Here is a 12,207-nt window from a genome sequence, read left to right as displayed (position 1 = left end):
GTGAAAAGTCAGAGCAGAATAGCCAGACTGGTTTGATAGTCAAATAATCACTTTTTACATGCAGCTGAGCAGAAAAGCATCTCAGAATGAACAACATGCTGAAACTTGAGGGGTATATGGGCAACAGCAGAAGCCTACACTGGGTTCCATTCCTGTGAGCTTTGAACAAAGATCTGAAGCTACAGTGGGTGGAGGATCACAGAAACTGGACAGTGAAATGCTGCCTGGTCTTTTGTAAATCTTTTGTTTGAGTTCCTCTAGACTTCTCAGCTCAAACCAGTCTGGCTTTCCTTTTGTTGTCATTATTTACATTTACTATCATTAATAAAGATATTTTTTGATTTAGCATGAACCCCCTTATATTATATAATGGATAAGGCTTATTTTTCAATGCCACTGTTTGTTTTCTTGCTTGGCCTGAAACTTGAAACCCAGCTGGTCAAGAGGTTTGGTCAAAAAAAATACTTGACGTCACTTGGCATTTTTTCCCTGAACTTGATGTTCAATGCAATGACGTGAAACATACTACTTGGATACAACTCCCTACAACTAAAATCCAAAAGAAAATACAAATTTTAATAACTTAATTTGATTAGCATCAAGCATCCAGGCTAAATAAACAATTATTTACAATGATCCCTTGTGACTTGAGCCAACAACTATAGCCCACTGGGTGAGTTTGTTTCCATTTACAAGGGCGTACTGGAAGACAGAAGTGTATTTGTCAGCCAATCATGACCGCGGTTCATTAACATGAATGATTAGAAGCGTTACACCCACTAAAATACTCTGTGCAAGAGCGAGGGGCCTGGGAAAAGGATGCCAATATTTTGAAAAGGTTTAAGGAATTCTGCAATAATACAAACATTCACTTTTTGTTCCAATAAGCTGAGTCAGAGCCAAAGCCAGCTACCCCTAAAGACCAACACTTTTTGACACAAAGCCAAATACAGTGGTATCCCAGGACTGGTAATTTTTTAGCATGTCTGTTGTTCATTACATGTAAAAAAAGAAAAAAAGAAAGAAAAAAAAAGTGAGCACATGCGACTTTAACTTCTGCATCACTCTTCTTCTTTACTCATCTGGAACCAAACAGCTTACTACACATGCTTACTACAAAATCAACTTTAATTCCTTCAGACGCACAATGAGAGACCAATCAGTGTAACTTTAATCAGTCTTAGTAAGACCAAGCTATGTATTTGTCTTCTCGAAAATGATTTAATACAGCACAGTACGACACCTAAACAGTAACCAACGAGATCGGCTTTGAGTGGAGGAGCCCAGGATTCACTGTGTATTTAGAAAACTTTGTTAAAAGGAATCAGATTTTTCCACAGTAGATGGTATAAGGTGTGAACATTTTATTGCATTGTTGAAGCTCTTTTTTTGCATCAAACGTTGCACTGTTAAAGCTCAGTTAAGACAACTATAATATGTCCTTATACTGTACCATCTAGGTCAAGATCTTCAGTTAATGCTTAGCAAACATCAGAAGTTGGTGCCAGATGTGCTGGTTTGAGTACTTCAGAAACTGCTCATCTTCTTAAAATTTCTGAAAATAACAGTCTCTCGAGTTTACTCAGGATGTTGTGAAAAACAAAAACCATCCTGTGAGTGGAGGGTTTGGGTTGATGAGAGTGATTAGAGGATAATAACCAGACTGGTTTGAGCTCACAGAAAGTCTATAGTAGCTAATATAAGCACTCTTTACAACTGTGGTGAGCAGAAAAGCTTCTCAGATCAAACCTTGAGGTGGATGAGCTACAAATGCAGAAGACCACATCTGTTGTCAGAATCAGAAGAAGAATCAGAAGTTCCACTCCTTTTAGTCAAGAAAAGGAAAAGAAGCTATCATGGGCAGAGACTCACCCAAACTGGACAGTCAAAAACTAGAAAAAACTATCAATTTTGCAAGTCTTTGCCCATGATAGCCTCGATTTCTTGTTCTTGGCTTAGAGGAGTGGAAACCAATATGCTGTTGTAGCCCAACCACCTCAGTTTGACTGTTGTTACTGCATGCTTTTCTGCTCATAATTGTAAAGATAATTATTTGACTTACTGCATCCTTCGGGGCAGCTTGAAACCCATTTCACCACCATTTTCCTCTAACCTCTCTTATCAACATGATGTTTCCACCGACAGGACTGCCTCTTTATCAATGTTTTTTCCGCCACCATTCTGTGTAAGCTTTATAATGTAGATAAGCATTCTTACTGCTGCTTTGTGTCAGTGTCTATCACACTACACAAGAAAAAGACAAGGAAAGGAAGAGAATATTGTAAGAAAAAAGGTAATAGCCAAGAAAAACAAAACCATCTCAGAAGGCACTGATATTCTTGTGTTTAATGTTGCCACCATTATCAAGAATTTTAAAGCTTGTGGGACTGTAGCCAACATTCCTGGACATGGGTGCAAGAGGAAAAATGACCCAAGTCTGAAGAGAAAGATTGTTCAAATGGTGGGGAAGGAGCCCAGGAAAACTTCAAGACAGAGCTGATCTTGTTGTTCATTGTGCAACAGTTTTGAGTAAGGAAAATGGGCTCTGTGAAAAAAAAACCCAGGAGAATCCTACTTAGAGAAATACAAAAAACCCTGATTGGTATTTGCCTAAATGCATTTTGAAAAGCTCCAGTCATTTTTTGGAGAATGTCCTTATATAAGACATAAAGAGAGCTTTTTGGTCAATCAAAACAGCTCTGAAGGAAAAATGAAGTTTTCTAAGAAAAGAACACCATCCCTACTGTGAAACATGGAGGATGCTTACTGGTGTTCTGGAGATGCTTTGCTGCCTCTGGCACAGGCTACCTTTGATCTGTGCAGTGTGTCAATGATGAAGTCTGAAGACTATCAAAGAATTCTAGAGAAAAACTTATAGCCTAGTATACTTCAGTCATTGGTCCAACAGGATAATTATCTCAGGCGTCAAACAGAAAGAATGAATTAGAAGGAAATCTTCTGAAGCGAAATGAGCAGTTTGGTCAACTGTCACCTTTGGGGAAATTTAATGAACAAGCCTAGAGGTGTGAGGCAGGCATGCTGACCCAAAGGCCACCGTGTCCCCCACCAATGACATTTGCTAATTTGCTTTAAAACAATAGGATAAGTCAAAAAGGAGAAGCAATTTTTCTGTGCTATTAAATGCAAAATAAATGATTGTGGCTATATCATATTTTCAACTTGATATTTTTAATGTTTCTTTCTCTCTCTCTTTTGTTTTGTCATGTCTGTTACATTTAATAGACTAAAAACCTATTACCTGTTAACTGCTTGACAATGAAACCATTAGGGTTGAGCAGTGTGTTAATTCACAAATTCTTATCAATGGGATAATATGAATGACATGGGCAAGCTAAGATGACAGAGTAGATACATTTTATCAGTGTAATCAAATAGTAATCAAATCTAGGTACTCGTCATTCAGTGTAATCACCTGCCATGACTGTCATTGATTGGGTGCAAGAATCTCTCTGGGATAGAAAGAAATCAACTGCAGTGTCACTGTTTCATACCATTCTGCCATAAGACATTAAGACATTTAAATTTACATAGATAACATAAAATAATCTTATGTGGATTTAAAAACTAAAAGCATTTATCTCTTTTTGTCTTAGAAAAACAGCTCTGCTAGCCCATTTAGCCAGAGTAGTGTAGCCCATTTAACCAACCATTCTATTAGTGTAGAGTTCTTGCAGCTCCCTCGAAATTAACTACAGATTTATTAAATAAACATTATTGCATTTTAAAATACACAGACAAAGAGCCTTTAATTTCTCACATATTCAACCTACCACTTAATGCTTAATAAGCCACATACATCGCTGTGGATTGCTGCCAGTTTCTCTCTTCATCACTGGTTAAGATCAATAACTAGAGGACAAAAGCTAAAGGCACAAAAATAACTGAATTTCAGTAACATGAAATACAGTCTATCTATCTAAACAAACAATAACACAGAGGTATGTTAATCAGACAATCTTTTCTTTATGCTATCAGTAAGGCCTGACGTCTGCAAAGCAGCAGCAATATCATTAAATCTGAAGTCTGTCCATGCCCATTTGTCACTGATCCACATTATACATGGACATCAATTTACAGTAAGAGCATATACTAAGCTATTCATAATGAACATTGTGTGGCTTAGCCAAGCTACAGTATGTCATAGAACTGTTTCCACTTTTCAAGCATAGTTTGCTTAGAAATGTTACAGAGGAAAGGGATTTGACTATGTTTAAACCCATAGCTTGAGCCTTCATCACCTCATCATCCCCAACGTTCAATCACTCGCTGCTTCCTGACCACATGCCCAGAATCCTGCCAATACACACACACTGGGTTCTTACTATGACAGCATGTGAACAGGCCCTGTACAGATTGGAATAATGCTTTCTGTTTGTAGGTTTTCTGTTTCATTGGTTGCACTGCATCGTAAAGCATGACCACTGGCATACACATGCTGGGAGATGATTTACTTTGGCTTCATGTGTTGCCCTTTAGTCTACACCAGAGCACATAATCAAACATCAGGAAGATTTTGGAGAAAAAAAACATGACAATTTTTCTTGAAGTTATTTTTCTCAACATAAAGATGGCTAAAATGCTATCAACATGTAGAACGGTTATATTTTTTAGACTGGTTAATGTGTGGTTGTAATTATAATCACAAGTAATTACAATTACAAGTAAGCTAGTGTTACTTGATGATATTTTAATTTCATAATCATTACCTCACAGTCAGGTAACTTCAGTTTTAGATTAGAAAAGTGCTTCCATGTAGCTTATCTTAAGGTTAATAATAGAACTACCTGCAGCTAGTTGGCACTGGCTGTGGTTGGCATAGGTGAAGTGTGGCAGCTCTGGGATGCACACTTACAGCCTGTGGTGGTCAGGTTATAGCCAGAGAATATGTAAACTGGGTTTGTCCCTGTGCTCTTTCTCATACAGTCTGGCATCTGAGAAAAATTACTTTACACATTATACGCAATGTTGTTACCTTTGTGTTACCTTCATATTTACAACTGTGTACACAGGCCATTTCATATACCACCATAATAACGATTCTAGACAATGTTTTGTCTAGAATGAAAATTGACTTTGATTTGATTTGAAAGAGTGTGTGTTTCTGTGTGTGTGTGTGTGTGTGTGTGTGTGTGTGTGTGTGTGTGTGTGTGAGAGAGAGAGAGAGAAAGAGAGAGAGAGAGCTCATTCACAAGAGTACACACACAATTTGTAGGTCAGAGATGCCAGATCCTGCTCTAGGAAAACTACTACTCTGCAATCTATTTCCAAGACTAATCCAACACATCTGACCCTAATATTCAAACACCTTCTAAGCACCTTGATTAAGCACATCTGGTGTGATTAGAGTTGGACTTAAACCATGCTTGAGCAGAACTACAAGCCCCGCTGTGAGCAATGATGTAAAACTTTCCCCACCCCAGACCATAAATGACTCCATTTTAGCCAATAACATCAAACTGTTCACTAAATAAACAATAATTCTCACCCAACTCCATGCCCTGGGCACACGCCTCTGGATTGGGGTAGCTAAAGGAGATGAGGCAGGAGTGTTTGGATTCACAGACACACTCCCCACTCACAAGGTTACACCCACTTGATAGAGGGCACTGTTCATCTACCACAACCGTGTCTGAAGTGTCTGAGACTAAGGCATCACCACAGATTGTTTAAAATATTTTACAGAGAAGGTACTCTACATAGATGGAAATTGTTTATGCAGTGACTAGGTGCTTGTGAGATTTCTTTTCGTACTAATAGACTGCTGAACACCCTCGCTTATCTATTGCCTCTCACTTTATGAGGGTCTTTTGCTTCGCTACTTTCCTTCTTTGTATCCATCATACCCTCTTTTTCTTTCTCTCTCTAACCATTCAGTTTATCTCTTTCTCTCTCAGGTTTTTCCTGCTATTTCTATACACTAAGGCAAATCAGCTCTTCCCCAAAGCTGAGTGAAATCACACACTCCATAATAAAACACTTATCAAACATTGTAACACACAAAAGACATAACCTATGGGTCATATGTCAGCAATATATTTATTGTGATATTTAGAAATACAACATAGCAGGCACAAGTTTTAAAAACAAACTTAGAACCTTTAACATGGTCCAAACCATAGTCCTCAACTGGTGGCCATGGTCCAGATTTACACCAGGTGGATTTTAGTGACTGTAGCTCACTAAGCATGTAACAGCTTTATGTAGCAGCTCCACCATTGTGGCTGATCAATCACATTGATTAGGCTTTCATATATTTTTAATTCCTTTTAAACTGTTTTGGGCTAATTAGCAAACTGCCTACTTGGCTTTTTTATTTTAAAGTGGAGACTTAAAACAGATTTTTGTTTCTGACATCTGGACAGATAAGTATAAATTTATTCTCTCCGTATCAAAAATCCTTAAGCTAAAACTTTTTTTATTTTATAACCCTAAACTAATCAACTATAGGTAAGTGGAACTGTTGTCACCATTCAGTAATATTAGTGGCTTCTTTAAAAATATCTGTGAACAAATGTCAGTTGAATTCTAAACACTATCCTGAGAAATGTGATCTGCTTTTTCACACTGCCCAATGTGTGAGGTACTAATCAAATGTACCTTTCACCCACTTTTTAGATGAGGTGGTTGTTATGAATCTATTAATCATCCTCAAGTTAATCTTCAGAAAACATACAGAAGACATCCACCTTCTGTTTATGTAAGTAAACCTTGTACAGAATTCATTAGTTTAGAGCTTGGGTACACATCAGACATTTTTTTAAAACCTTTAAAGTGTTTATGAAAGAATTTCCTAAAGTAAAAAAAGTGGAAATCATGGACTTGGGCCCTGAAGTTCTGCCCTTACTAAACATGAAAAAAACAAACAAACTTAAAAACGGTAAACCTTGAGTGCTAAAGAAACCTATTCATGGACTGAAAGCGGTACACAGCCAGGCCTCTGGGAGCAAAATTTACACATCTGGCTCTGAAACTAACCTGAGGATAAATGTACGTATGTTGAGCAGGAGACTGCGGCTCATTCAGACAGACAGGTTAGCAGGCCGAGCATAAGCAGGCTTTTCAACTTAACCCTCATCTGGCCTCCCCAGGATTTTTACTCTTGCTTCCTGTCACCTTAAAATGATCCGTGCCGCCAACACTTCTCCATCCGGACCTTTCTTGCGAGGGCATTCTCATATTTTTACACTTACAGCAGAGATGTCACAAAGCAGGGGCTGTTTGAAATTGACTAGTGCAGTTGGCTTTTCTTCATATAAACGACATGCTGGAATGGAAATACTAGCTGTTGATATGGAAATCACAAATATAGTTTTGGATCATTAATACTGCACTCAGGCTAGGGGCAACAATCTAAAGTGTGATCATAGAGATTCCCTTCAGATGCCCACCATCCCTAACTATTAAAATGTTGGGGTATGTGGGGAAACAAAGTTTTAAGTCAGAATGAAAAGTGCACTTCTACCCAGTGGGTATTAGATATTTCATGTCTTGGCATCCAAGTCCTGAGATGAATGGCCCCAGAGGGCAGGCTTTGGCTGATAACATTACTAAAGAGGAAGTATTTAAAACAGTAGATAATGCTAGTTTGAAGTGGACTGGGCAGGCACTTCTAATTACCAGCAGAATTGGAACCTTTAATGTTTCCTAAATCACAGAAGTAGGTGAAAGGAAGGTATGCTAAGTGCTTAGGTGGGAGTCAAAGCTTCAGATTGACGGTCTTTACAAAGCATGATGATAAAAATAAATTAATTAATTAATGTAAATCTATGTAAATGATTCAATGTTAATGTTAAATAAAAAATGAATATGGAATAGTGACAACAGTTGCCGTTTAAAGATTAGTTTATGCCAATTAATAAGATAACTCAAACTGGTTATATATTTTGCTCTGGTATTTCGCAATACTAGGTTTGACTAGCACCACAGACTCTCATATAGAGGTGTGCTCTACATGACAAAAAAATAATCTCAGTCAAACCTGTGCCAAAAGAAAATGACCAATCCTGTCCACTCCCTTAGTTTTTATATTGTACTTGTCTATGAAACTTGGTTAGTTTAAATTAGGTTCTATTTCCCAAAATATAAACCACCAAGACTATGAGCAGGATAAAGTATTTATTGAAGATGAATAAATGAATGTGGTCAATGCTGTACAAACAACTTGGACATTTCCTTGTTATGTGAACATGGCCTTTATTTGTCCCACATGCTTCACATCTGAGTGGCTGTACTAAACTGAAACTGCCCACTCTCACAACTTTTTGTCCCAGATCTACTCTAGCACACATCTACACTGAGACACATCTGTTTTAAACTTAAACTGGTAGGTATTAGACACATATATCTTTGTCCATTCATCTTTGAACATTCTGTTTTAGTCAAAACTTCCATTTCCGACCTCTCTAGTTCATTCCGGCCTGATGAGCTGCCTTCAGCTAAATAATTTACATAAATGCATGTCATTCATAAGCTACAGGCTGAGCACATTTAAAAAAACTGAAATTTCTGAATTATTGTCAATAGGCTACATTGTCTCTGCTCTAATATTTTTTGAGTACTTGGTTAGGTCTGTTGAAATTTTTCTGGGTCCATGTGAACCGACCAGTCGAGCAACTGACAATTCCGGTTGGAAATATTTGTCTTATAGTTTGCATATGGCACATGCCCATGGCACATATGTTGAGCATTTAATTCACCCTTAAATTCTTTCCATGTCGTGTCCCTTTTTGTCCTGACATGATTTAAGTGTGATGAGACATTATAGAGCCATTCTGTCTGCTGCCATAATTTAACAAACTGCTTTTATTTTGAAATACCATATGTTTTCGTTTATGTTTCTCTTTCACCACTACCATGTCTGTAGCTGTTCCTTGAATTCATGTAATCATATGCCATCCTCCTTTTGGTAGATTTTAGACGAGTGTCACAGCAGCAGTCACACAGATCTTAAGCAAAACTGTCTGAAACTGTTAAAGCTGTTGGGCTTAAGGCTCTCTGTTACAGGGGTGCTGTATCATGACTAACCCTGTGTTCTGACCCCAACTTCCAGGAATATGTGACTTTCATGGTGCTGTAATGTATATAAGGCTACTTCATCTTTAAACTTTGTTGTCTGGTGTCTTTTGTTCCAACTGCACTAAATTGGCCATTGTTGACCATGTCATATTATACATGAAGACCAGTAGGCACAAGAAGACTTGTCACAAACAAATATTATCATTTACTATGTGTGATTGTGCTTGTAACAACAAAATTGGTCCCAGTATCATACAGTGTAAAGCCAGCTGTAGAATATACACCTAGTGGTATGTTTTTGGAAGATGGGAGAAAACTGCAAAACATAGAGAAAACCCAAAATGGCACAGGGAGAACATTTGCAGAAACTCCACACAGATGGTAGTTTGATCTCAGAATCAAACCAGAGACTATAGAATTGTGAGGAAGCAACACAACACACTGTGACACCATGCAAGTGCCCATGCATTCATGCAAATGAGTGCCTTGAGTGACAACAGATAATGAATATGACTAATATATGTACTTTAAATACATGCATTTAAAATGCATTAAAGCTGTTGGAATCAATCACATGCATAAACGCATAACAGAGTTTGGTCTCTCCATACATCCAATCTCTATAAGTTTCTTCAATTCATCAACAGAACAGAAATCACTTTATTTATTCAAGCATCTCAAGTGAGATAATTAATGCATAATGGATCATTTCATGCATAATGCATTAATATGATTATACTTCAGCTGCTTGCAATCAGGCAAGCGATGATGATTATACACCTCATCAAGCTTTCTCATCAGACTTTAAGATTTTATACAATTAATGTCACCTATATATTCTGGAGTAAAAGGTTATTTCCTGTAACTGAATTAACAGTTACATTAAAAAGCGGCTTTGTTTTTAAACATATTACCTTATATCATTTGCCTGCCTCACTTCAATCACAGAGGTCATTAACTAAATCAAAGCAACTTATATGCCAAAGGCACACCAGGTCCAAGTCAGGATTAACCTTTAGCCTTCCACTTGTAAATATGTTTCAATCACAGACCTTGTCCCTGAGGACAAAAAGCTGGAACCCTACCAGACCCCCCAGAATGATGGCATGGACTGGTCATTTAGCTCTGGGACCTTCTGGGAGGTTCACACCTCTGCTTTCCCTCATGATTGTGTGGTTGTGTCCTGAGCAATCCATTTGGTCACATTGGGAGAAAATCCAGGCCAAGGCTGGAATTGTGGCAGAGTTTTATTCTCTGAGGTTAAATTAAGATTTAGAAGGTGGGATGCCTTCTTTCATGGATGCCAACAATATGGGAACAGCACCATAAAGTCTGTATTATTATACGGAGTTCGCATTACTGATATCACAGATTTATGAATAAAACAAGGTCAAATATCGGTTTCAGTGTTCATTTCTTGTTCAAATGACATACTGTAAAGATTTCTTCTTATTCTATTCAGTACAGATACAGCTACAAACAATAACAGCCTATGTAATATAAACACAGTGATATGAACACATTTTGCTTTAATAATAAATTTAACATATGCCTTTACCAGAGAGTTAACCTTTATCTATTTTATAAGCGATGCATTTCTCCATTAATAAAATATAACATCAACGTTCTGGCTTGATAGATATTTTTTTTAAAAAAAAGCTTAACCTGCCGTTTACACTTAACAAAGGTCGGGATTTTTTTTACTGATCTGTGGTTTATTTCACTATGTCCGTGTGATGAAAAAGAAAGAAAAATAACACTTCTGCGTCAAGTTCACGAGGCACGTGTAAGTGATTAACGTGCGCGCGAGGTAAACTGAACCAATTCTGCCTCTGAGTGGAGGAGACCTTCCAGTGGTCGAAGTTATTTTAAAGACATGCCTGGACTTATTTAGGAATTTCTTAATTTATTACTCTCTAAATGTAATCATTTAAGTAAAAAATCCCATGTTCAGGTATCTTGGCGACACTGAATAGTTAGATCCACTTAGGTCCAAACTCCAAAACGCCTGTTTCTACAGAAGCTCGCTCCAGGTGTGCGTTTGACCGGAGGTGAAGATAATCATAGCCTTCACATCCCCAACACTTTTCTCAAAGGTGAAGGAAGCGATAATACTTGAGCTGACCGAGTTAAACCATCGTTATTAATATTATAAAATGGTGCTTTCTTTCTTTGTTTAAATGTAAACTTATTGTGCTAAACAAAATGATAGACTCCTATCCTTTTTACACTCACCTTTGCAGACCCCTTTATCAGGAATGGTAATTGCGCCGGTGTGGTTGAGAGCGGTGCATGTGAGCCCCGGGGCGCAGTAGCCTTGCTGCCAGTTCTCGCCGCCGCACACCTCCAACTCGAGTCGCGCGCACTGATCACAACAGCCGCACGGGTCCCGCGCCAGGACGCGCCCTTCCTCACAGCCTTGTGCGGGGACTGGTGGGCACGCGCGGTTCGTGCACGGCGCACACACTTGACCCGCGGACGCACGCAGCAACACGCAAAAGTTCAAAAGGGCCAACACACTGTCACTGCGCATCCTGACAAGAGCCCACGCGTGCACTGCTGTGAGAAAGAACCCTGAAATCAGGCACGAGTCACTCTGACAGAATAATGGAATAACCTTACACGACTTTCTCATCAAATTCCCAGCCTTTCTAAAGTAAAATAAATAGATCAGTGTACGGTTAGGTGGAACAGGGTGCCAGGTGTTCCCGAGTCTCGTTCCGAATTAAAATCCTCTTTGAATCAAATCAGTTTTCTTCTAACGTTTCCTTCTAAATGTATAGCTCTGTGGGCCACCTATACGAGCTGTACAATGATGATGCTGAAGCGCACCCTGCCTCTGCTTGCACAATACTGAGGATGCGAACTGAAACTCATGCTGACCTTAAAGGGGTATAGGGGCCGGAGGCTCCGCCCTTCTCTGTGACTGACAAGGGCTGTGATCAATAACAAGAGGCGAGGAGAGGGCGTTTCTGCGCCAACCAGCCAGAGGTGGGTGCGCAAACTTCTTGCATTGCGCAATGAAGCATCGTTAATTCGGATACTCTGTGAGCTACTACATGATTTCCAGTTAAAATCACAGCCTACAAATAAGCATAGTCCATGCAATCCCCTCCCTTTACTTATGCAAAACTTTATGTGAGATTGTATTTAGCATATTTGGCAAATTGC

At 38.6% G+C, this 12,207-nt stretch overlaps 1 protein-coding gene across 4 annotated transcripts in view; it reads right to left on the bottom strand.

The window, feature by feature from the left end:
* The window catches only part of LOC131359110 (cysteine-rich motor neuron 1 protein-like), a 57,515-nt gene extending 45,612 nt beyond the window's left edge, over positions 1-11,903 (bottom strand). For all 4 annotated transcript variants that reach the window (XM_058398693.1, XM_058398692.1, XM_058398690.1 and 1 more), the window contains exon 1: positions 11,272-11,903. In XM_058398693.1, the coding sequence (XP_058254676.1) occupies positions 11,272-11,671 (400 nt within the window). In that variant the 5' untranslated portion in view covers positions 11,672-11,903. The remainder of the gene's footprint in view (positions 1-11,271) is intronic.
* Between the last annotated feature and the right edge of the window lie 304 nt (positions 11,904-12,207).

Source organism: Hemibagrus wyckioides, linkage group LG09, assembly GCF_019097595.1.
Source record: "Hemibagrus wyckioides isolate EC202008001 linkage group LG09, SWU_Hwy_1.0, whole genome shotgun sequence".
Taxonomy (NCBI): domain Eukaryota; kingdom Metazoa; phylum Chordata; class Actinopteri; order Siluriformes; family Bagridae; genus Hemibagrus; species Hemibagrus wyckioides.
This window is presented reverse-complemented; position numbering and strand designations above follow the sequence as displayed.